A 27,449-nucleotide genomic window follows, 5' to 3' on the forward strand; every position below is an offset into this window, starting at 1 on the left:
TCATTCACCATGATCAAGTGAGACTTGCTCCAGGGATGTAAGAATGGTTCAGTAATCACATATCAATGCGATACACCACGTCAACAAAACAAAGGATAAAAATCATATGATCATCAGTAGGTGCAGAAAAACCATTTGACAAAATTCAAATTCCACTGATGATACAAACTCTCAAAAAAGTGGGGTTAGAGGGCACATATCTCAACATAATAGAGACTATATATGAAAATCCCACAGGTCATACTCAATGGTGAAAAATTGAGAGCTTTTCCTCTAAGATCAGGAATAAGACAAATATGTCCACACTTGCTACTTTTATTCAACATAGTACTAGAAGTCCCAGCCACAGCAATAAGACAAGAAAAAGGTATCCATGTCATGACGGTAAAGAAGCAGCTAAATTATCACTATTTGCAGATGATATGATACTATACACAGAAAATCTTAAAGACTACACCAAAAAGCAACTAGAAGTAATAAATGAATTCGGTAAAGTTGAAGGATACAAAATTAACAACCAGAAATTGGTAGCATTTCTATACACTAATAACAAAGCAGCAGACAGAGAAATTAAGAAAACAATACCATTTACTACTGCACCAAAAAGAAGAAAAGACCTAAGAATAAACTTAACCAAAAAAGTCAGAGATCTGTACTCCGAAACCATAAAATACTGATCAAAGAAACTGAAGATGACACAAACAAATGGAAAGATATTCCAGGCTCATGGATTGAAAGAATTACTATTGTCAAAACATCTATATTACCCAAAGCAATCTACAGTTTCGATGCAATACCTATCAAAATACCCAAAAGCATTGTTTTAAAAAACTAGAATAACAGTAAAATTTCTATGGAACCAGAAAGTACCTGGAATAGCAAGAACAATCCTGACGAAGAAAAACAAAGCTGGAGGTGTCACAATTTCACATTTTAACATACACTACAAAGCTGTAGTAATCAAAACAGTATGGTACTGGCACAAAAAGAGACACAAGGATCAATGGCACAGAATAGAGAGCCCAAAAATAAACTCACACTCATGCAGTCAATTAATCAATGGCAAAGGAAGCAAGAATATGTAACAGGAGACAGTCTCTTCAATAAATGATGCTGGGAAAACTGGACAGCTACATGCAAAAGAATGAAACTGACTGCCTTGTAACACAAAAATAAACTCAAACTGGGTTAAAACCTAAATATGAAACCTGAAACCATAAAAATCCTAGAATAGAACACAAGTAGTAATTTCTCTGACATTGGCCAAAGCAACATTTTTCTAGATATGTCTCATAAGGCAAAGGAAACAAAAACAAAAACAAGCTATTGGGACCACACCAAAAAAAACAAACTAACAAAAAAAAAAAAAAAAAAAAAAAAACACTTTCACACAGCAAAGGAAACCATCAACAAACAAAAAGGCCACCTACTGAGAGGGAGAAAATATTTGCAAATGATATATCTAAAAAGAGTTAATATCTAAAACATATTTAAAAATTCTACAACACCAAAAAAATAATCCAATTAAATTGGGCAGAGGACCTGAATAGATACAGATGGCCAACAGACACATGAAAAGATGATCTATATCACTCATTATCAGGGAATTGCAAATCAATGAGATATTACCTTACATCTGTTAGAATGGCCATAATCAAAAACACAAAAAATAACAAGTGTTGGCAAGGCTGTGGAGAAAAAGGAACTCTTGTACACTGTTGATGGAAATTTAAACTGGTACAGCCACTATGTAAAATAGTATGGGGGTTCCTCAAAAAATTAAAAATAGAAATACCATATGATCCAATAATTCTACTACTGGGTATTTACCCAAAGAAAATGAAAACACGAATTCAAAGAGATATATGCACTCCTATGTTTACTGCAGCATTATTTACAATAGCCAAGATATGAAAAAACCTAAGTGTTCATCAACAGATGAATGGACAAGGAAGATGTGGAATGTATATACAAAGGGATTGAGTTCACGTCATTTGAAACAACATGGATGGACCTAGAGGATATTATGCTAAGTGAAATAAGTCAGACTGAGAAAGAAATATACCATACGATTTCACTCATAAGAATCTAGGAAGAGGGGCGCCTGGGTAGCGCAGTCGTTAAAGCGTCTGCCTTCGGCTCAGGGCGTGATCCTGGTGTACCGGGATCGAGTCCCACATCAGGCTCCTCTGCTATGAGCCTGCTTCTTCCTCTCCCACTCCCCCTGCTGTGTTCCCTCTCTCGCTGGCTGTCTCTCTCTGTCAAATAAATAAATAAAATCTTTAAAAAAAAAAAAAAAAAAAAAGAATCTAGGAAGAAAAAAAAAGAAACAAATAAAAAGCAGAATCAAACCTATAAATAGAGAACAAACTGATAGTTGCCAAAAGGGTAGGGGTGGGAGGTTGGGCCTAATGGGTGAAGGGGAGTGATAGATACAGGCTTCCACTTACAGAATGAATAAATCACAGGAATAAAAGGCACAGCATAAGGAATATACTTATGATATTGTAATAGCAATGTATCAGGATAGATGGTAGATACACTTATGGTAAACACAGCATAATATTATAAACGAGTGGAATCACTAAGTTGTACACCTGAAACTAATATAACATATTATCAACCATATTCAAAAAAAAAAAAAAGAGGTGGTTAAATCTGACAGAAAATGTGTGCAAGCACATATGTGATAAAGAACTTGTATAAAAGTTCTTTCAAAACACAGTAAGAAAACCCAGTAAAAAGTTGGGCAATAGGGGGGCGCCTGGGTGGCACAGCGGTTGAGCGTCTGCCTTCGGCTCAGGGCGTGATCCCGGCGTTATGGGATCGAGCCCCACATCAGGCTCTTCTGCTATGAGCCTGCTTCTTTCTCTCCCACTCCCCCTGCTTGTGTTCCCTCTCTCGCTGGCTGTCTCTATCTCTGTCGAATAAATAAATAAAATCTGTAAAAAAAAAAAAAAAAAAGTTGGGCAATAAATTTTGACAAACATCTCACCAAAGAAGATACGTAGAGGGCAAATAAACACATGAAAATATGCTCACATAGCATTAGTCATTATAGAATGCAAATTAAAACCTCAATGAGATACCACTATATATGTATGTGAGTGGCTAAAATTTAAAGGAATGACTCTATCAAGGGTTAGCAAGGATGTGGAGTAACTGGAACTGACCCACACTGCTGGGTGAGAATATAAAATGGTGGGTACAATCACTTTGGAAAAATTTGGGAGTTTCTTAAAAAGTTAAGTATATACCCTATCATATGACCAGTCTTTCCACTCCTAGGTATTTACCCAAAAGAAAGTGTATGTCCACACAAAGACTTATATAGAGTTTTATGCGTAATAGACAAAAACTAGCAACAACCTAAATATCCATTAACAGGTGAATGGATAAACAAAGTGTGGTATACCCAGACAGTGGAATTCTACCTTAGCAAAAGGAATGAATTACTGACAAATACAACAACATGGACGAATCCTGAAATAATTATACCAAGAGAAGTCAAACATAAAAGAGTACATAATATATGATTCCATGTATATAAAAATTAGTTTCTAGAAAATACAAACTAATCTATAGTGACAAAGTAAATGGTTTCTTGTAGATGACTGAGCTGGAAAAGGTGAGAGAGTAATTACAGAGATATGAGGAAACTTCAGGGATAATGGATATATTCAGTACCTTGACTGTGGTGCTGGTTTAATTAGTATATATACATGCCAAATTTTATCAAATTGTACATTTTCAATATGTGCAGTTTAGTGTATCGCAATTATACCTCACAAAATCCCTTTTAAAAAATAAGTAATATGGGGCGCCTGGGTTTCTCAGTTGGGTAAGCATCTGACTTCAGCTCATGTCATAAACTCAGGGTCCTGGGATTGAGCCCCACTTTGGGCTCCCCACTCAGTGGGGGCTCTGCTTGCCCCTCTCCCTCTGCCCCTCCTCCCATTCATACATGCAGTCTCCCTCTCTCTCTAATAAATAAAATCTTCAAAAAAAAATAAGTAATATTACCTTTTCCTTTCATCTCTAAAACAAAAATGGTGTATTTTCTTTTCTTTCTACCTTTGGTAATATTACTTCTAAAACATTATAGAACTAAATTTTTTCCCATATTCTTTACATTTCCAAACTGAACCCTTAGAATTCGATGCTAGGCACAGATGTTCAAGTTACAAGGATGCAAATATATTGATAAGAATATTCTCCCCAACCTAATTACAGACAGGAGTTCTGCCCCTGCTATTTCCCTTTACAGGGGGATACATGATTCCAATCATCTTCTTCATCACTATAACCCAAAAACACCTTTGAAAAATATACTTCCACTGTCACACCTTTTAAACTTCCACATTGCCTTTTTTGCTTTCCATCTTCCAACTTTCCTTGATGACTAAAACCGATGTCTATACTTCTAAGCTTCATTTTCCCACATCTACCAAATTTTTATTTTTTATTTTTCAAAGATAAACATATCAGTGTATATCAGTTTATATCTTATAAACATATAAGAGTAACAGAAGTATTTTCTACACACTTACCTCAAGTACTGGTCCAGCTCCAAGAATAATTTGTTCCACTCCACTGGCAAATCCCTTCTGACTGAGAGCAGTAAGGTGGTGAATAAGAAAGTTTGTGCTTTGAGTCTTCCCAGAACCACTCTCCCCTGAAATTACGATGCACTGATTCTTCTTGCGCTGAAGCATGGCATGATAAGCTACATCAGCCACAGCATAAATGTGGGGCTCCAGTTTTCCCAATTGGTGGTTATCATACATTTTGACATATTTGGGATTATAAATAGGAAGAAACTTGAATGGGTTAATAACTATTAGAATACTGCCAACATAGGTATAAATTTTTTCATGCTTAAAGCGATTTCGTAGGTTTTCTAAAAGAGTTTTCTCATTCAAATCAGGTAAGCTACATAAATCATCGAAGTCTTTCTGTTGAGGCTGTGGGAGAAAACCCCGTTCCACCATCCTGCGGCGTTCTTCTGTTACCCGTAGCCATGACTGCAGGCTACCATAATGGATTGATCCATCAAGGTTTTTTTCTCTCAGAAGAAAGCGATAGTCCTCTCCACTCAGGCGATTTTCTAGAGCCATTCGGGGCCATAACATCATTCGCTGAACTGGACAGTCTGTTGGATTGAGTATCCATTCTTCTCCACCAAACTCCTTTACTTCTGCAAGAACATAACATTTCGTTTTGTCAAGATGAAGTCTGTTTATAAGAGAGTCAATCACCTCAGCAGCTGTGGAGTTTTTTCTGGCAGGAATTGGACAGTAGATAGTCCCTTCTGAAATTGTCCCAGGATATATATGTAATGTATGTTCATTATCTTCAAAGCGTCGTCTTCCTCCATCATTTATATTCATATTGGACCCTGTCCCATCAGCATGGATAGTATGTGTTCAAGACCGTGCAAACCATTTTCGTGGCAAAAGAACTGTAACATAAGAAGTGTGAAACATTTAGAAATCATATTACACAATCTTCACTTTCTGATGCTCAAGAAAGAAAGGCTTATATCATTTGATTACATCTTTTAGAACATAAAATCCTAACTCTTAGTCTAGAAACAGTCTTGAAAGCAGTCTCATCAAGACCACATAATATTACATTTTATTGCCCAAATCTGGATACTTTCTTTTTTTTTTTTTTAAAGATTTTATTTATTTGACAGAGATAGAGACAGCCAGCGAGAGAGGGAACGCAAGCAGGGGGAGTGGGAGAGGAAGAAGCAGGCTCATAGCGGAGGAGCCTGATGTGGGGCTCGATCCCACAAAGCCGGGATCACGCCCTGAGCCGAAGGCAGACGCTTAACCGCTGTGCCACCCAGGCACCCCAAATCTGGATACTTTCTAAAACAGCAACTTGTCAAAGATTTCTTCCATGTTTTATTATACTAATAATTTAAAATCCAGAGTACAAATAAAAATTTTTTTGTCCTCTACTATCTCAAATGTTTCTAAAGTACCTGAGATTGGAGTCAAGTTCTTTCTTTATATTTGAAGAGCCTCAGCAAAGGCTGAATTAAAATGGGCAGAATAATCATGAAAACCTAATCACCCTGCACCCAAAGCTCTTATGGATAAAGCAAAAACAAGCAAGAATGCCATCAATGAAGCCAAATTTTTCTGAAATTAAAAACAGTAAGATGAAATTAATAACACAAACAACAGGTGTTGGCGAGGATGCAGAGAAAGAGGAACCCTGTTATGCTACTGACGCGAATGAAAACTGGAGCAGCCACTCTGGAAAACAGTAAAGAAGTTCCTCAGAAAGTTAAAAATAGAACTACATTATGATCCAGCCCTACTAGACATTTACCCAAAGGATAAAAAAATACTAATCAAAGGGATACATGCATCCCAATGTTTACAGGAGCACTATCAACAATAGCCAAATTATGGAAAGAGCCCAAATGTTCACTGACTGACAAATGGATAAGAAGAGGTAGTATGTGTGTATGTGCATATATGTATATATACAGAGAGAGAGAAAGAGACAGACATATATATGTATAATGAAATAGTACTCAGCCATAAACAAGAATGAAATCTTGGGGCACCTGGGTGGCTCAGTTGGTTAAGTGTCTGACTCCTGATTTTGGCTCAGGTCATGATCTCGGGGTCCTGAGATCGAGCCCCGAGTGCGGCTCCCCAATCAACAGGAAGTCTGCTTGAGATTCTCTCCATGTCCCTCTGCCCCTCTTCTACTCATGCACACTCTCTAAAATAAATAAGTAAATCTAAAAAAAAAAAAAAAAAAAAAAAAAGAAGAATGAAATCTTGCCACTTACAACAACATGGATAGAGCTACAGAGTATTATGCTAGGTGAAATAAGCCAGTCAGAGAAAAACAAATACCGTATGATTTCACTCATGTGGAATTTAACAAACAAAACAAACGAAGATGGAGGGCGGGAAAAGAGAGGCAAACCAATAAGTAGACTCTTACTTATGAAGAACAAGCTGAGGGTTACCAGAGGTGGGGGGGGGGGTATGTAGATGATGGGAATTAAGGAGGGCACTTGTGATGAACACTGGGTGTTGTATGTAAGTGCTGAATCACTAAAATCTACACCTGAAACTAATGTTACACTGTATGTTAACTGAAATTTAAATAAAAACTTGAAAAAAAGCAGTAAGATGATGAGATCAAATAAACAGAAAAACTAAACTAGATGAAATTATAACTAAGAGAATAATAAGAGAAACCTGCTATAGAATAGATATATTTTCAAGGACTTTTGGGTTCTCACTCACAACCTCTAATAAGTGGCAAGGTAAGGCAGGCAACAATAAGATCCTGCCACTGGCTTGCTGAACAAAGCTGATAAAATTATACAGCAAAATACTACTATAAATTTTATTCAATCTTCCCTTTTCCTTCAAGGCTACTTTTTTTAGCTAACCTTATTTCATTCCTTACAAATATTCTGCATATCCTTCCAATCTTCTCAAACCCCACATATATAACACCTTGAGAATGATTTCAACTTTGGTAACTCACTGAGAAAATAGTGCCTTTTCCAACTCAAAATGTATTCCTATTTTCATCTCATCTCTGCTTTTCCATTCCAGTCTACAGAAAATATATTCCACATCCTCTCCAGGGCTAATAAAACCTATTTCTTATCATCTCCATCAGTAACTTGCCCCATCAAAAAACCATCCTCGTGTTATCACTCTTCCCCTTTTTACTTTATTTCATCCTTTAACGTGAAGACACCATGTTATTTTTTTTAAATACCTTCAGTTACTTCTCTCTCATATTACTACATATTTGTCCAAGTCCTCAAATGCAGAAACTGTTTCTTACCTTTTTCCTAGAAGATCTTTCAAAGACAGAATATTATGGAACATATAAAAAGTAGTCATACACAGGAAAAAATGCTCAACATCACTTGGCATCAGGGAAATAAATCAAAACCACAATGAGATACCATCTCACACCAGTCAGAATGGCTAAAATTAACTCAGGAAACAACAGATGTTGGTGAGGATGCAGAGAAAGCAGAACCCTCTTGCACTGTTGGTAGCAATGCGAACTGGTGTAGCCACTCTGGAAAACAGTATGGAGGTTAAAAATACAGCTACCCTACAACCCAGCAATTGCACTACTAAGTATTTACCCAAAGGATACAAGCACAGTGATTTGAAGGGGCACATGCACCCCAATGTTTACAGCAGCAATGCCCACAATAGCCAAAATATGGAAAGAGCCCAGATGTCCATCGACAGATGACAGATGGAATGTGCCACATACACACAATGGAATATTACTCACACATCAAAAAGAATGAAATCTTGGGCGCCTGGGTGTCTCAGTAGGGTAAGTGTCTGCCTTTGGCTCAGGTCATGATCCCAGGGTGCTGGGATCAGGCCAAGTCAGGCTCTCTGCTCAGTGGGGAGTCTGCTTGTTCCTCTCCCTCTGCCCCTCCTCCTGCTCATGCTCTCTCTCTCAAATAAATAATCTTTTTTTTTCTTTAAGATTTTATTTACTTATTTGACAGAGAGAAAGAGAGAGTGCACGTACAAGCAGAGGGAGAAGCAGCCTCACTGCTCAGCAGGGAGTCCAATGTGGGACTCGATCCCAGGACCCTGAGATCATGACCTGAGCTGAAGGCAGCCACTTAACCAACTGAGCCACCCAGATGCCCTCAAATTAAACAAAAAAAAAAACAAAAAAAAAAAGGATGAAATCTTGCCATTTGCAATGACGTGGACAGAACTAGAGGGTATCATGTTAAGTGACATAAGTCAGTCAGAGAAAGACAAATACCATATGATTTCACTCATAGGTGGAATTTTAAGAAACAAAAGAGATGAACAAAGGGGAAGGAAAGGAAAAATAAGATGAAAATTGAGAGAGGCAAACCGTAAGAGATGCTGAACTCTAGGAAACAAACAGGGTTGCTGGAGGGCAGGTGGGTGGAGGGGATGGGGTAATTGGGTGATGGGCATTAAGGAGGGCATTTGATGTAATGAGCACTGGGTGTTCTACGCAGCTAATGAATCATTAAATTCTACCTCTGAAACTAATTTTTTTTTTAAAGCAGTCCTATATCTACCACCCAATTCAACAAGTTTGAAAACTGCTGTTATTACTCCAGATCAGTTTATAAACAAAATATCAGAGATACGGTTAAAGCCCTTTCCTTTGCTCTGCAGAGATAACCACTAACTTGAGCTTGAAACTATTTCCATACACGTTTCTATATTTTCATTACATTTGTGGGTCTCCATAATTACAGCTGTTTCACTTTTTTAAGTTTTAAAAAATGGTGTCATATCATACTTAATAGTCTGCATCTCACATTCTTGTTTATATATGCTGATGCATGTAAAAGTCCATTAACTGCCAAATAATATGCCATTGTATGCAGGTTCATTAATTGTAACAAAGGTACCACAGGGTGGGGGTGGTGGGATGTTGCTAATAGGGGAGGCTATGCATATGTGGGGGCATACACACAGGGTGTCTAGATCTCCTGTTCAAATTTGCTATAAAACTGCTCTAAAAAATTAAGAATTTTTAAATCCCACTGTATGATTATACCACAATTTATCATCTACTGTCCTAGCAAACACTAAGAATGTTTCCAGTATTAACTATTAAAACAACGCTGCAGTTCTCATATATGTCTCTTCCTGTGCCTCTGCTGGGCTTTACACCTAGAAGTGGAACTGTCCGGTTTTAAGTATCTCCAACTTTACTAGGTATTAACAAAATACTCTCCAAAAAGGAGTTGTACCAACTATGTCGCAGCCAGTGTAGAAAAGTGCTCATGTTTCTCTGCCTCCTTACCAATAAGTTAGTATCTTCAGACTTGAGTTTCTGCCAGCGTTAAATGCAAAAAGGTATCTCATTACTTTAATTTGCATTTCCCTGATTACTAGTGTGACAAGTGCAACACTTATCCTATCATTTGTCATTTGGACTATGTTGCTTATTCATTTCTGTTTTTTGAGTTACCTTTTATTGGTTTGAATGAGTTTTCCATATATCCTGGGTATTAATCAATTTTCAGTCAAATGTGTGACAAATATCTCCTACCAATCAGTGCCTTAGCTTTCTATTTTGCTTACAATACCTTTTGTTGCAGAGTTTTTATTTTTAATAGTCAAATTTATCAATCCTTTACAGGTTATGATTTCTTTTTTAGTAAATTACAGTAACAATAACTACAGTTAGCTCTGAGTATTTGTACTTGTCATTTTTCTAAGCATTTCACATATTTTATTTCTTACAATTCCTCTCTGAGGGCTATTTTGTTGTTCTTTTGAGAGACCACATGCACAAGAGAGGGTCGCACAAGCGAGTGGAGTGGGGGGCAGAGGGAGAAGGAGAGAGAGAATCTCAAGCAGGCCCTCCACGCCCAGTGCAGAGCCCGATTTGGGGCTCAATCCCACAACCCTAAGATCATGACCTGAGCCAAAATCAAGAGTTGAACACCTCACTGGGTGTTATACACAACTAATGAATCATCGAGCCTTACATCGAAAACCGGGGATGTACTGTATGGTGACTAACATAATATAATAAAAAATCATTATAAAAAAAAAAAAAAAAAAAGAGAGTTGAACACCTAACCAATTAAGCCACCCAGGCATTCCTCTGAGGGTTTTTTAATCATTACCATCATCCTCATTTTACGAATGAGAAAACACAGAAAGATTACATAACTTGCCCAAAGTCATAACCAGAATGTGATAAAGTTGAGATCTGAAGCAGGCAGTCTGGCTCCAACAGCTACATAGCATTATCTCCTGGTATAGCTTCTAAAAATCCCTCTTCATCCTGAGGACAGAAAGTTATCTTCCTCTATTCTCTTCTAAAAGAGAGGAATTGTTCTAAATTGTTCTTTTCTCTTTTAATACTTAAGCCATATAGAATTTATTTTCATAGGGCTCTTAATTGTTTTCATTCCAATTCAGATTAACAATTTAATCACCACCACAAGAGTCCAATCTCTCCCTTCTGATTTATAATGCCACCTTTGTCATGTAGCAAATGCCATATAAATATCAATGTGTTCTGGGTTCCGTATTCTCTTCCACTAGTTTTTTTGTCCATCCCTGAACCTATCTTAATTACTGTAACTCCATAGTAAGTTTTGATATCTGGAGGGCATATCACTTAAATTTGTTCTTCTTTAATGTTACTCTGACTTTTTACCATAAGAATTTTAAGATCAGCATGTCCATACTATGAAAAAACCTTCTGACATTTTGATCAACACTACTCTGATTTCATAGATTGATACTGGAAAAGAGACATCCTACTGACTTCCCATTTATCAACATTATGCTGTTGTTTTAAATTACACTAGCTTTCACTTACAGAGTTTTTGTCATTTTCATAGCCACCTGATCTTTTTTCTGCCTTATGCCATAACTGTTTTAATTTAAGGGATATTACTCATCTCCCTGAAAATACTAAATATAAAATTTGATATTTTCAGACTAGTATTTTAATGTCATCCAGAATAAACTGCTCTTCGGATTTTATTTCATATTCTCAGCATTAGATGGCTTAATTTGTTTGTAAATTTAATTTACAGGTGTACTTTCTGATGGAAATTTTGTTTTTCATACAAACATTTACTGGGAACCTACTATTTATTTTTTTTTAACATGACCACAATACCATTAATCACACCTTTAAAAATTAACAATTTTTAGTATTACTGGTCAGGATTCAATTTTCCCAGTTATCTCATAAATATTCTTCTTATAGTTGGTCTGCTCAAATCAGATCTGTCCTGCACTAACACTGAGGATATGCTCTGAGATGGTAGGTTCCTAGCTGAAAAGCTGTTTGTGTTCCCCTGAATCCCTAGGTATAAGAAGGCTTCATATAAACTGTGGTTTCTGGCAGCAGTCAGCAGCAATACTGATTACAGCCAAGCTGGATGGGCCTGCATTACTCCAGTAGAAGCACTGCATAACTATAATCTGATTTCTAAAGGTGTACAATAGGGCAGCCCCTCGAACTAAACTCAGAAGTATCTTTTTTAACAGAAGAGCCCTATCCATCCTGCCCCATGGTATCCAACAATGAGCTCAATTTCAACACCTCCCCATTACGTCAAAGAAACCCAAACCTCAGCTGCTTTACCTTCAGGGTCCCAGCCACAGCCCTACTCACTACTTTGTGCTCTACTGCTTTTCTGAAACAGAAATGCTTATCGTTTTTGCGCCCCATTTTCTCTTTTTACTTTAACAATCATTGCTTTGTGTTTGGGAAAGAGGGGGTGCCTCAAAATATCACTCACATATATATCCTGATGGTAAGCCATTAGTGTTTATCAAAATCATCTGGGCAATGTTTCAAAAATATACATTTCTAAGCCCAATAATGGTTCTGAGGTTGGGAAATCTATGGAGTTCTGTTGTTGCTTGTCCAAAAAATAGTATTTGAGAATCAATGGTTTATATTCCATTTTCCACTCTTCCCCCATAGCAAGCTCTGCCAATATTCTTTGAAAATGTCACTAATTACCATAAAGTTGCCAAATCCAAAGGCCTCTTCTGAATCCTCATCTTAACATGCCACACTATAGCATTTGACCAAGACAGCCATCTTCTCATTCTTGAAACTGCTCTCACATGACAATTATTTTTCTTGTAATCTTCCTGATAGGCTCACTCCTTTTCTGACTCACTCTCAAAGCCCCTTTTCCAAGACCTCACTTTAAAAAAAAAAACTCCCAGTTTCTGATCTCAACCCAGTGCTCTTCTACCTGGAAGACTTTTCCTAATTCTCTATCTGTAATTTATACCATTACCTGTTATCTATGGAAGCTTCTGCACTAAAATGACAGAGACCATGTGGTTCACAAAGCCAAAAATGTTTACTAGCTTGTCCTTAAAAGGAAAAGGCTGCTGACCCCCTATTCTAGGGTAACCACTAAAAAAACAGAAAAAAGTATAACTTCGCAATTAACAGTGTGGAAAAGATGGAATGATTAAAAAATAATCAATTCAAAAGAAGGCAAGAAAGGAGGGGGGTCCTAGAGAGAGTCAGAACAGATGAAACAAATGGAAAGCAAACTACAAGTATCAGTAACCATATTAAATGTAAATGCTCCAGTTAAAAGACAAAGATTGCCAACAGATTTTTTTAAATCCAACTATATGCTGTATTCAATAGACACACATCTGGATACAAGATCTGAAAGTTTAAAAAAAAAACAAAACATGTATCCCATGTAAATTCTAGACAAAAGAAAAATTGGTATAATCAAAATTGCACCAAGCAAAATTTAAAAAGAAAGCTGAGCTAAATATCTCTTAGGTCCCTTTTAACCCTTTAATATTGTAATTCTAGGTTTAAGCCTGAGACAAAGGTCTCTGGATATTATTGGTGACTCTGAAAAGTAGGAAGTAAGAGGTTAAGGAAGGAGTGGCAGAAGCTAGATTGGCAAGTAAGTTAACTAGTGGACAATGGTCAAATCTGCTACAAAGGAAAAAAAAGAAGTATGAGTGAGAGGCACCTGGGTGGCTCAATCGGTTAAGCGCGTCTGACTCCTGATTTTGGCTCAGGTCATGATCTCAGGGTCATGAGATCAAGCCCCGCATCAGGCTCCGACCAAGCTCAGCACAGAGTCTGCGTGTCCCTCTCCGGAACTCTTTTCTTTAACCCACTTGCTCTCCTTCTTTCTCTTCCTCTTATCTCTCTCCCTCTCTCTCTCAAATAAATAAATAAAATCATTAAAGAAAAAAGGTATGAGTGAATCATTTATTAGAGGGCTTGGGAGCAGTCTTTATGGCTATAAATAGAATCAAGTAGAGAAGCAAAAACTGAAAACTTAAGAAAATGAAGGTCTATCTGACGAGCCAAGGTTCTTTGGTAAGCAAGACTAAATGAGATTTAGGTCAAAGGCAGACAGGTGCCTCTCTCAGAAAGTAAAAAAACACTATTTCTTTCTCTTCAAGAATTAAAAAAAAAAAAGTCTGAGAAACAGCTTTACAGGTAAGATGTGACCAAAGTGCATGTTAGCTGATCTTCATTACTAGATAATAAATAGGAGCCCAGTTTTACCTATAGTAGGTCAATACCAAGTATAAGTCAAATTGAGTGCTGAAAGAAAATACATTTTGTAGTATTTCAACTAAAGAAAAGGTGATGGAAGAAATTACAATACACTATAACATAGGTACAGGGACAGCTAACCAGTTTAGCCTGGCCCTTTTTCCAGTGAAAGTATAGTATTGTTTTTGCCTTTGAAGAACTACCTCCCTTGTCATTTGACACAGTGTGAATGGACTGACCTCATCCCCCAGTTAGGGGGGAAGGGTAGTATTAGTTGTGACCCAGGCCCAGCTAATCAGTTTATTCCATTCCCCCTGGCAACAGAGGTTGTTCACTGAAATTCCATACTGGAACTTTGCTGCAACTATTAGGAAAGAAGCATTTTCTTTTCTACTGGCTGGTTATCTGGAAAGATGTAAATCTAGAACTGTTCACAGCCATCTTTCCTGAATGCACAGAAGCCTCTATGCAGTAAAAGAAAGTGAATGAATACATATAGCAAAGCCTTACCAACATTGTTTGGGCCCCTGAATCTAGCTGTGCCTCAAATAAACTCTACCACTGAACTTCCTCATTAAGTGTGACAATCAATTCTTTTTATCCTGAGCCACTCTGAGTTGTGTTTCTGTTCTCTGCAAAGGAACCTACTACAATAGGTAGCATTTCAGTGCAATACGCTTTGACAATCTAGTTATTCCTTGTTATTCAAATTCCTGATATCTAAAAATTTCACAGTCTAAACTCAGGAATCAAATATAAAACTTTTAGATACTTTCTTCACAATCATGCTATTTGCTTTCCAAACTTGGGGAACCAAATAGATTCAAACAGAGCAGTACTCCCTGACATCCAAATTCATTATCCAAACTGAAGACTGGATAAAACAGATCTGGATGGTGAAGGATACTTGCAATGCCAGGCATGCAGAAATATAGCAAGGGATATGCAATATATGGTCAAATGAGAAAACTTAAAATATAAAATTGTATATAAAGGCATACATATATAAAAAAGGACAAAAATATTAGACTTTTGAGTAATCTTCAAAATTTCCATTTTTAGTTTTCATCAAAAATAAGTTTGATGTGCATTACTTCATTTGAGTTGAATAGGAAATCTGAGACAGGGAACAAACTAATACCTTTCAAAGTAGCAAGTTAAGGCTTAAAGAGCAAAAAAAAAAAGTTTATGAAAATTTACCTTATGATAAAGATGGCATCCAGCAGATAAAAAGATTATGATAAATGACTGATTGGGAGAATAAAATAATTTAAACAATCCATATAAAGAATTAAGCACATTACTGGCACTTATATAGCAATTACACATTGCTCTATCTGTTATAAAGAAAATTACTTAATACTTTTTTTCCCTATCCCAAAGTAGTTATTTCAAAAGTATATGCTAACAGAGAGAAACAATGCGGTGAGACAGTTGCTGTGGTCGGTAGGGTGTGGTTCAGAATAGGTCAGCTTATGCTGTTATTCACTGGACTGAGTTAGAAGAGACTAATTATAGAGGAAAACTGTGGTGAAGAAAGAAAACACAGTCAGGGAATACAGAGTTTCCTTTAAATTAGAAGTTCAGTTAAAAAGATAAAAAGAAATAACCAAAGATTTTTAATGCCATATTTTGCATCTGTGCGCTAATAAAATTTAATTTTCAAAAAATGTTTATGGTTGCTTTTACTTCTTTACCAAGTTCTCAAGGTTACTTCCAAGAAGAAAAAAAAGAAGTATCCTTTCTCTTTACACTCACTTTATCACAGGGATCTACTGATGAATGTTAGTAAGATCATATATTACCATTCAGTAAGAAGAGAGTAGAAGAATAAAAAGGCAAATTCATACCTAAAAAATAAAAATCTCATTTCACTATAGAGAAAACAATTCAAACCAAAAATCTCACCAGTACATATTAAAGGAAAACATTCTACCATCAAGGCAGGGTCCATTTGAGAAACAATACTGATTTGTACACAGCTGTAAAAGTCATGAGAGAGCTATTAAACATTCTGAACTTATTTTACAAAAATAACTAAAAGTGCTGTTCAAGAGCTAATATTCATATTTCTTCATTCTTTAGCACTTACAATTAAATTTACAAATAAATATATAACATTTAGATATGTAAATATTTTTATTTTTAAACTTTGCAAACTATGTATTTTATAACTTTTTTTTTCAAGTCTCCAAATACTCTTTTTACAAACCCATTTCCTCCTCTTCCTGGGCACAGAGCTAGACTATATTTCCCAACCTTTCTTGCAGTTAATTATATGGGACCATGCAACTGAATCCTTGGCAATGTTATGTGGGCAGGGGTGATGTACATCCCTTCAGGCTGAACCAATAAGAGCCCCTTAAAAGGAGGGGGAAGCTGCCTTTCCTAGTCTGCTGGAAAATGGAGAGGATCCAGGGGAAAGCTCTAAGTTCCTATGGGATACAGAGCCACTAGATGGAAGAACCCTGAGTCCCAAATGACCACACTGAGAAGAGCGCTCACCATCACCCCATCCCCATCCACCTACACTGGACTTTGATGTAAATAAGAAATAAAAGTTTATTGTGTAGAGTCACTGATATTTGGGGGTCGTTTAGTAATAACAGTTAGCCTACCCTAATGCATTATTAAAAAATTTTTCCAACCTCCCCCATAAGGAAATTCCTCAATATCCAATCCAACAATAAGTACTATTGGTCTGCCTTGAAATATATCCTGGGGGCGTCTGGGTGGCTCAGATGGTTAAGCATCTGCCTTCTGGCTCAGGTCATGATCCCAGGGTCCTGGGATAGAACCCCACGTCAGGCTCTCTGCTCAGCGGGGAGCCTGCTCCCCCTCTCCCTGCCTCCCTCTCTCCAATAAATAAAATCTTAAAAAATAAAATAAAATAAAATAAATCCTGAATCTAACCATTTTTTGCCATTCCCATCTCTACCACCTAGTTCAAGCCCAATATCAATCTCTCATCTGAATTAGTGAAAGAGTACAAAATGCCTATTATCATTGCTCCACTACAGTCTATTTTATACCCAACAGGAGGAGTCAACCCTTTTTAAAGATAGATCATGTCACTCTCTTATCAAAACCTTTAATGGCTCTCCCTAACACAATTAAATAAAACTGCAACCTCTTACCGTGGTCTAACTTCATCTTTCCCTCACTCCACTCCACTGCAGCCTCACTGGTTTTTTGTTTGTTTTTCAAGATTTTATTTATTTATTGGACAGAGAGAGACACAGCAAGAGAGGGAACACCAGCAGGGGGAGTGGGAGAGGGAGAAGCAGGCTTCCCCCTGAGGAAGGAGCCCAATGTGGGGCTCAATTCCAGGGTCCTGGGATCATGACCTGAGCCGAAGGCAGACGCTTAATGACTGAGCCACCCAGGCGTCCCTCACTGCTCTTTTTCTGAATTTAAGCTTATTCCTGCTTTAGGACCTTTACACTTCCTTCCTACACCCTCTACCTGGACCTTCCTTCATTCACTGAGGTCTCTGCTCAAATGCCAGCTCCTCAGAGAGGATTTTCTTTACTACCCTATCTAAAATAACCCTCTTTCCCCATTCTATTCTCCTTACCCTGATTTATTTTTAATCGGAGAACTTGATACACTACCTAGAATTATATATTACTATTTATTTGGGGGTTTTGTCTATTGGAAGACTTCCCTACTAAAAGGTAAAAGATTTGTCTTTTCCATCATAGGTATCCAAGCTCAAAAATATATTTGTTGAAGAAATAAATTCACATTGCATTAATTCATGTATTTTAGAAATCATTTTTATTGCTTAAGGCAGTCATTTTATTAATAGTTTTTTCCCCCTTTTTCCTACTTTCTCATCCATTTTCATCTGTATACACCACTTTATTTGACTTCCTGTAAGAGCTGTTTTCAACAATAATTTGACAATGTCTGGCTTTAAAAATGCGCAAGTACGGGCACCTGGCTGACTCAGTTGATAGAGCATGTGACTCTTGACCTTGGGGTTGAAGTTCAAGCCCCATACTGGGTGTAGAGATTACTTAAAAATAACATCTTTTTTAAAAATTAAATAATTAATTAATTAATTAAAATGAGCAAGTAATCAAATTTCTTTCCTAAGCAGTTAATCAATTTTGCTGATATAATAAGTGTGCCTAGCAATATATATGGAAGATGGCTCTTAAGAGGATATCCAAAAGGCCAATAAGGATATGAAAAATAATTCAACATCTGTGGTGGATTAGACTACTGTTCAAAAATATTCACTATCTATCCTCAAGTCCAGTGGAGTACACCTCCTCATCCCTTAAACTGGGCTAAGCACATGACTTAATTTGGAGAGTCGGAGGTCAACAGACACGATGTAAACAAAGTCTCAAAGTATGCTAGCCCAGTTAGCTAGGCTTTCTTGCATTTGTGCCACCACTCTGAAAACATGTCCCAGTAGGAAGATGAGATACACAAAGCAGAGCTTTGCCAGCAGACCCACAAAATCATGACCAACAAACACTTATTGTTGTACAGCACTGGCAATTTTCAAGTTGTTTAGCAGTATTAGTTGACAAACACAATTTCATTATTCATCTGAGAAATGTGAATCAAAATCACAATGGGAAACTACCAAACCTCCACCATAATGGCCTATGTCCACTAAAAGATATGTATGAGAATGTTCATTGCCACTTCATTCATAAAATAATAGCCAAAAAGAAAAACAATCAAAATTGCATCAACAATAAAATTAATAAACGGAATACAGTACAGTATTAAAAAAGAACAAACTGCTGATACAACATAAATCTCACAGACATAATGCTGAGTGAAAAAAGCCAGATAGAGATATAAACTAAGCTATCCAATTTATATGAAGTTCACAAACAAAATAAATCTATTATTATAAACTTCAGAAGCATGGTTCCCTTAAGGAGAGGGAGGCAGGGCACAAAAGGAACTCTTATAGAATTTTATAAACAGTCTTCATCTTGATCTGAGTGGTGGATTAGCAGGTATATACATGATGTTTAAACTGTGAAAACTGAAGACTTGTGCACTCTACTGTATCCTCAATAAAAAAAAAGAAAGGAAAAACTTTAGCATAACTAATAAGCTTAGTTATTTGAAGCTAAAGTGGTATTCCAAGTAATAAATATTATCAGCCCAGAATTGCAATTATTACTGTATAACTTAAGAATGTCTCAAAATTACACTTTACTATATCACTAAATAGCTGGGTAAAGTATAAAAATTAGCATCTAGTTTAAATATTAATCCAAAGACTTATTTTTTAATTACATTATTTTAATAGTTTCAAAATACACTGACCTTTTCCCTTCCTATTGGGACACCATGTAGAGACTAGACTATGACCAAAACATGAATCTTAATTTAAAATCTCTCCCTCTACAAGACAGGATCTCCGGTATTTGTAAATAAGATTTTTTCTTAATATACCTATATAATATGGATGGTGTAATTATGACGTTTCTGTGCTCTTATCCACTTAAATTAATAAAATTCCAGAAGTTTCAAAATGTTTACTCATTCTAATAAAAATCTTTTAAGGCTACAAAAACAATTGTATATTGTTTTACTCAGCAAATTTTCTACTGTAGAAAACCTCACAAGTTTATTCATAATTACTATACAATGAAAAGTTTGACAGATTACGAATCTTACAATTCTTTAGAATTCTTAATGAAAATACAAAAATTCTATCTGTTCTTAGAAAAAAGTTCTACATGATTTTTTCTACGTCATTTATTCTGAGATTTCATTTTACTAGCTCAATGATATTTGTCTACAAGACTATCAAATTACGCCTCCATTGTCCTTACAGGAAGAAAACTGTACTTCAAACAGCTTTCTCCCTAGGTTCCCAATCTCTAAATAATTAATGTATTAAGTGAACACGCATTTAATGGCTCCTGTAAGCTCCAGAATGTGCTACATCTCAGCAGCACTTCATGTCTTTAAAAGTCTAGAACATTTTCATTCTCAGCTTTAAGAAAAATAACTCCTCTTTACTGAGAACATACAGACACTGCGTTGTATATGTGGTATTCATTACCTCATTTAATAAGAAATATATTCTATTATCATCTTTTACAGATGAAGAAACAAACTCCAAAAAGGTTATGTGATGTTCCCAAGACGATGTAACTAGTATGTGGATGATCTGGGGTTAGAAACCAGGTCCCAATTTCTTAACCAATACACTACACTTAGCACAAATAAGAAACATGATGATGACAATAACAATAGCAACACACTCATTTAACACTTACTATGTGTTTAAATCATTTGATCCTCATAACAATCCTAATCGAATGTGTATTATTATCCTCATTCTACAAATCAAGAAATTGAAGCACATGGAGATTGCCATTTGCGTTAGGTTACAGGCCAATTAAATGGCAGAGCCAAGATTTGGGCTCCTAAACATTATGCTACTTTGTCTTTCATAAACTACTTTATGTTATAGTTGATAAGGCACATGTCGTATTTCCTCTATGAAATCATAAACTTTTATAGAGCAGAGATCAAATCTTCTGATCCCACTACAGCTCAACATTGGGTTTTCTTTAGCATAGGGACCAGTAAATAATAAAGGGAAACTAGGAGGCACCCGGGGTCCGAAGGAAGGCTTCTTTGCAATAGTTATGTCTTAGCTCAGCCTTGCCACTGATCTCTAAAACTGTATATCAATTGCTTAGTCCATATTTGCCAGTTTCCCCTACTTGTCTATATGCTTGCTGCAGCAGAGTGTTTTTGTTTTTGTTTTTTTTAGAGGTCAGGGAGGTAAAAAAGGAGAGAGAGAATTTCAAGCAGGTTCTCTGCCCCGCATGGAATCTCATCTGGGGCTCTATCTCACAACCCTGAGATCATGACCTGAGCCAAAAATCAAGAGTCACCGCTTAACTGACTGAGCCACACAGGAGAAGCAGGGTATTTCTCTGTCTTTGTATCTGCTACACAATGTTTGGTATCTAACAGAAACTCAAAAAATATTGAATAAATATGTGAAACTCTATTATGAAGGGCTTTACCTCATGATAGCCACTATCAATAGAATCAATAATATAAAAGAGATTCATAAGCAATTATCTAATTTGTGATAAACCACTTACCAGGCTTTTGAAGTAAAAAAAAGAGCAGGGAAGAACAGTGATAAGACAGTAGAAACATATAAGACAACAGGAACATGTATTATTTACACCCAGCAGTAAATATAAGAACAAAGCAGAGACACTTTCTTAATTTACACATTCATAAATTTTTATCCTTCAGTTCTTTCAAGATACCTTCTTTTAAGCACTTCTTAACTTTCAATAAGAATTAGAGACTTGGGGCATTCAACTTCATAAGTGTCCACATATTTTCAAGTCTTGTTGACAAGACAGATATGCTCAATGACTGTAAAATATACAATGTACATCAAAATGCTGAGACTCAGAATCACTTTCCACATTCTTAAACCTCAGCAACAAGAATTCAGCACATATTTAGAAGCATGACCTAGAAGTATCTTTCAACTCTACTACTTTATGAAACATTTCCATAATATGACATCTTTCAGGTACTTAACGGCTTTTCAGATATGCACACTCTTAATCACTTGCGTAGTTTTACAGGTGTACTTTAAACTCACATTTGAATCCTCCGTATGAATGATTCTGAAGACTTTCAGAGTCACGTAGGCAGGAGAGCCTTCTAACAGACCATCTCTTCTTGTCCACTTTGGGAGATGTCCCACAGACTCTTTAGTCTTTGTCCCTACTACATTTTTTATTTGTCCTATTTTTCTACTCTTTTAACAATAACCCTAATGTCCCCTTTATTAACTACTGCTCAAGTTCTCCATTCCAGATAATTTAACCAATGTTCCAAAACTCTTACAATTAAGCATTCTGAGGACAAAAACAAAACAAAACAAAACACCAAGGAAACATGAACAAAAGTAATTTTGGATAGCAATAGGTCTTTTTCTAGAAAGAGCCAGATAATAATTATTTTAGGCTTTGTGGGTCACATAAAGCCTCTGTCACATATTCGGGGTTTCTGTTTGTTTTGTTTTACTCTTTTAAGTGTTTAAAAATGTAAAAACCATTTTTAGCTCTCAGACAGAACAAAAACAGGCCACCTGCCGGATTTGGCCTGTGGATAGCAGTTTGTCTATCATTATACTAGAGGGCTTACATACGCTATTTTAGTTATCAGTAGCACACAGTGAAGCCTCAGGGAGGTGGTGAAAACCTGTATGAAATGAAGGAGCCAACTATGATAACATATGTGAGAAATACTCCAGGCTAAGAAGAATACATAACGCGAAATGCTTAATGAGAAACAAATCTGGTATGGTTGCAGAACAGAAAGGAAGTTAGAGTGGCTGATACAAAGTATTCCGAGAGGAAAATGGTGAGAGAGATGAGGTCAGAGGTAGAAAGGGGTTGAATGGTACCTGGGATTTTATTCTAAATGTAATACAAAGTCTCTGGGCATTATTTTATTTTGCTGTTTATATACAATGAATAATATTACTGATTTGTTTTAAAAGTTACTCCAGTTCCTTGAAAGAGAATGAATTAGGAGGGAAGAAGGAGTAGAAGTAGGGAGACCAGTCAGAAGATTGTTATAGCAGTCCAGGCAAAAAATAATGGTTGTTGAATAGAGTAGCAGCAGTGTGGATAGAAAGAAGTGGACAGATTGGGTATGTATTCTGCATTCACTTATGGATTAGATGTGGGAAAAAACACAACACTTAGATTATTTGACTGAAAGCAGCTAGGTAAACAGAGGTTCTATTTACTAAAATGAGAAAGCTGGAGAAAAACAAGTTTGTTCGTGTTCATTTGTTGGTGGTGTTTTTTTGTTGTTTAGGGGGGAGAATATGGCTTAATATGTCTTTGGCCATGTTAAGTCTAAAACATTTACAGGATATGCAAGTGAAAATATCGTGTAAGCAACTGGATATACAAGTCTGGAAAACAAATGAGGAAACAGCTAAAGATAAGTACATCTGGTAACCATCAGCATACAGATGGCCTTTTAGGCAATCAGACTAGATGAACTCACATACGAAGAGACTATAGGTAGAGAAAAAGAACTATGACCAAGCTGTATGGGTCACCAATGTTTAGTGGTCCAGCAGATAAAGAATGGGAGTCAAAAGTAGAGCTGCTAAAGATTTTAAAAAACACAGTAATAACAGCAGTAGTACTAGTAACAACAGTAATGAAGGTAAACCCTTAGAATACTTAATATGTGCCAAACTATTCACCTGAGTCATTTAATCTTAGAACAATTTTATGGAGCTAAGCAGCACTATTATCACTATTTTCAAACAGAGAAACTGAAGAACAAAGGATAAACACCCTGCTTTAGATAGCACATCTTAGCAGAGGAAAACCACCAGACAAGTGAAGGCTCGTGAAAGAAAGTATTTCAAGAAGCGGCAAATGAAGTCAGACAAGAATAGAGAAATTTCCCATGGATATGAAACCACGGAAATCATTTGTGACCATTTCTGCATTTGCTTTTATTTTATAGCTAGTTAAGTCTGGGCATATACCCCAATCTCCTCATGGGGTTAGTGTGAGAGATAAATAAGTTATTACTGAGTATTCCATTACCTACCTATAAACAGACATCTCATCTTTCCTATTATAAATCATTCATGGTTAGTAATCTATTTTTATAGTATCATTCTCTAATAATATGAATATTTAAGATATTGTGGAGATACAGCAAACCATTTGTTCCCAGAAGTTAAAGCTAACCCACTACTAACCACCCAATAAGAGTGACCTTCCACTGAATTTGTATTTACCTCTAAAGAGATACCGATATCAAGATCAACAACTTGCAACATTTGCCTCAGATACTTAGAAATTACTGCAAGTGACTCTTGTAACTAGTATGAACCAGAAAGTGTACCTACCTCAACCAACTACCACTGCGGTAAGGATCCATGGAACATGAAAAAATCATAGCCAAGTAATGAATTTGGCTACAGCCATTAGATTTAAGTGTACCCCAACTCTAGTAAACTTATTCCATAGAGCCAACATATCACTTTTCTTCATACCTCAAGGGAATCTAAATTAAAATATCAATGACAGTCTCGTGATAATATAAAAAAAGAAATTTAGATTAGGAAGAGCCACAGAAACCATGTGTTTGATTGAAACAAATACATAAACTAGAGCTGGGATTAGCTGTTTAGCAATAATTCACCAAGGCATTGATTTTATAGCAAAAGCTCCCTAGGGAGCTAAAAACAAAAAACAAAAACAAAAAAACCCCAGCACTGATAAACAGTAATCTTCCTCAATTTGGAGAACTTTTACAGATGGAGTTGAGGTGCCTAGTAACAAAGCAATAAACAGGAAATGCTAACAATGACAAAGTAACATGTAAACCTGGTACCCCAGTCTGCTGAAATTAAAAGGCTCTCCAAAAAGTTATGAAAAATGATAGCCAAAAGCAAAGTAGCTGTGTGACCCAGAACAAGCTATTTAACTTGCACTACTATTCACTGGCATTTAATCATGGTCTGTGCAGGGGTCTGCAAATTTCTGTAAAAGGCCAGACAATAAATATGTTAAACTTTGCATGTCATATGGTTTCTTTGCCAGCTACTCAACTCTGCCCTTATAGCACAGGAACAACTATAAACAAAAACCTACCCTTACATCACCTGCCCTTTATTCATAAAAGCTGAAATCCAAAATTAACAATGAAAATTTAGATATGACCTGACATTCCTGTGCACACTCCAAAATTGAGCACACTCCATATAGTTTATATCATCTTCACTAGAAATGAGAAGGAAAGTAAAGCGTAAGGCACAGAGACATACCAACAAACTTGTTAATGCTATTAAGTAATTAATAGAACACCACCTTTTCAATCTGTACAAATGAAGAAAACAAATACAATTTTTACCTAATTTTTTAACTCAAATTTCAAAACGTTTTCTAAACCTTTAAGAATAAACAGCTTTGGCATAAATTAACATTGGACACAGATCTTTATCTGTAAATATTTCCACACCTATAAGAAATTTTAAATTGCTCAACTGTGACTGGGCAAGGAACAAGCACTATTTGCTGATTTCTGTTTATCAATAACTCTATCCCTACAATGATTACGGTATTTCCATTGCACCCTCCTCTTTCTCTACTTAGCTGACTCCTAGATACCCCCTCCAAAAAAACCCCACAAAAAACCTAGTATAGGGTCTGACACCCTGACAGATACTATAATAGTGAAGTTATAATACAACATTCAACAGCATCATTTCTGATTTCTACTCTTAGTTATTTACAACAGTCAGTCATCTGCTTTCCAGCACACTGTCAAATACGTAATCTGACATATTTGCCAGTCGCCACTCTGACACCTTCCCCTCCCCACCCCCAATCAGCCCTTTACCATCTGCTTCACATATACTTCTCAGCCTTGGCACTACTGACATTAGGCATTCAGAAGCATCACCGACCAATGAGAGTAATTCTGGTCCATGAACAAAACAATAACATGCTGCTTTCTATTATTCATCTGATTGCTCACACCAGTAGGCTATCTTTTGCAGCTGTTCCCTGAGTTGGGAAAATCCAATGTTTAATGTCCAATGTCTATGTAGCTTATTAAAGTGAAAACTCTGCTCTTCAAATACTATCTAAAGATTCCAGCTTTGTGGATTTCCATCAATAAAACATGTGCTAAGAGTTGACTTTTCTGGGGCGCCTGGGTAGCACAGCGGTTAAGCGTCTGCCTTCGGCTCAGGGCGTGATCCCAGCGTTATGGGATCGAGCCCCACATCAGGCTCCTCCGCTAGGAGCCTGCTTCTTCCTCTCCCACTCCCCCTGCTTGTGTTCCCTCTCTCGCTGGCTGTCTCTATCTCTGTCGAATAAATAAATAAAATCTTTAAAAAAAAAAAAAGAGTTGACTTTTCTACTTATATTAATAGGTCTGTGCTCATTTATCCAGTTATCCAGTCTCCCTTCTCTGACCAACAATGCGCATTTCTACAAAGCAACAGCACTCCAAAAATAGGAGTATGTTTAGAGAATGGAGTATCCCTTACCAACTTACTCAAGAATAAAGCCTAAAACTTTGTTCTTATTAGAATAGTACACTGAACAACTAACTTAATGCTTCAAAATACTCATCAAATATTGCCTTACTGCCTCAGTAAGAAGCAACACATTATGGAAAAATATATTATTTTTATTCCTTCAGGATCTTGATTCTTATCAACACAAAACTGTCAGACCACTTACGGAAAAGTTTAATCTTAAAAGTTTTCTTGGGTTTTGATCCTTTTAAAAAGGAATTCACTATGTGCCAAAAACTATATCGTGCCAATGACTCTAGGTGGGATTCTAAACAATCTTACCTCTACTTTGTTACACTGTGAGGTAACAATGCTAAATTAACAATTTACTATGAATAAGTATTCATAAGTTAACAGTTTTATGTAAAATAAAAGTGCAAGTTAACCATTATTTTACTGCATAGCAATTAGATAATACAGCAAGTCACGAATTACTTATCAGTACACCAGTAAAATCTCAGCTATTCTGATTTTTTTAGAAGTCATTCTAGAGATTCAACTTTTCCAACCCACTGGAATTTCAGCTCTTTAAGGATTAGAAGTTATTTTCAAATACTCTGGATGAAATTATTTCCACAACATATTTCTAACTTTATTTATATTTAAGCAGAGTATACTGAATATAATTTACATATTTCTGAAGAATCTGGAAATCTTGTAGTAAATGTCAATTTTTATATGACAGTGGTATATATAGAAACTACTGATATACGTAAGCATGGTTCTCTGTCCCTATCTCAGTATCACCAGATTGGCTTACTTTTAGTTTATAGAAAAGCTTTTCATGCTGTTAGCCTAACAACCTACAAATGCCCCTCTGTTCTCATTGCTGCTTCTAATCCATGTGACCTTAGAAACCAAATACTTATTGGAATTGTCTAAAATAAGACTAACCTCTAAATGAAAGCCTAAGGGATTCTCATACAAGTACAGAAACGTTAACCATACATTTTCATAAAATCTCCATTAACCATTTAGAGACTTTTTTCCTTTTTTGCACACATTATTTTATGGAGAAAATATGGGCTTTATAGTCACACGGGGGTTCAGATCCTACTTTTAGGATTTATTAACTGTATAGTCCTTGGTAATAATAAACCATCTTCCCTAGAAGTTTGCATACTTGTTAAAAGAAATCACTGTCATCACCTCACAGTTGCTATGAAGTTAAATGTGATACTGGATATTAAAAAACAATGACTCTTACAAAGTAGGTGCACAATTAAAAGGTCTACTTTCATCTTTAATTCTCTTAATATGGCAAATTTGCTCAATTTTATCACCTTTATAT

General features: G+C 36.3%; 1 protein-coding gene across 14 annotated transcripts in view; it reads right to left on the bottom strand.

Moving 5' to 3' along the window:
* Nucleotides 1-27,449, bottom strand: part of MYO9A (myosin IXA) — a 285,328-nt gene that overhangs the window by 236,556 nt on the left and 21,323 nt on the right. For 13 of the 14 annotated variants that reach the window (XM_057303771.1, XM_057303769.1, XM_048221939.2 and 10 more), the window contains exon 2: nucleotides 4,551-5,461. In XM_057303771.1, coding sequence (XP_057159754.1) covers nucleotides 4,551-5,390 — 840 coding nt within the window. In that variant the 5' untranslated portion in view covers nucleotides 5,391-5,461. Of the gene's footprint in view, nucleotides 1-4,550; nucleotides 5,462-6,586; nucleotides 6,734-27,449 lie in introns of those variants that run through there. The other variant, XM_057303767.1, reaches the window with a different exon arrangement.

The sequence above is a fragment of the Ursus arctos genome, unplaced genomic scaffold, assembly GCF_023065955.2.
Source record: "Ursus arctos isolate Adak ecotype North America unplaced genomic scaffold, UrsArc2.0 scaffold_28, whole genome shotgun sequence".
NCBI lineage: Eukaryota > Metazoa > Chordata > Mammalia > Carnivora > Ursidae > Ursus > Ursus arctos.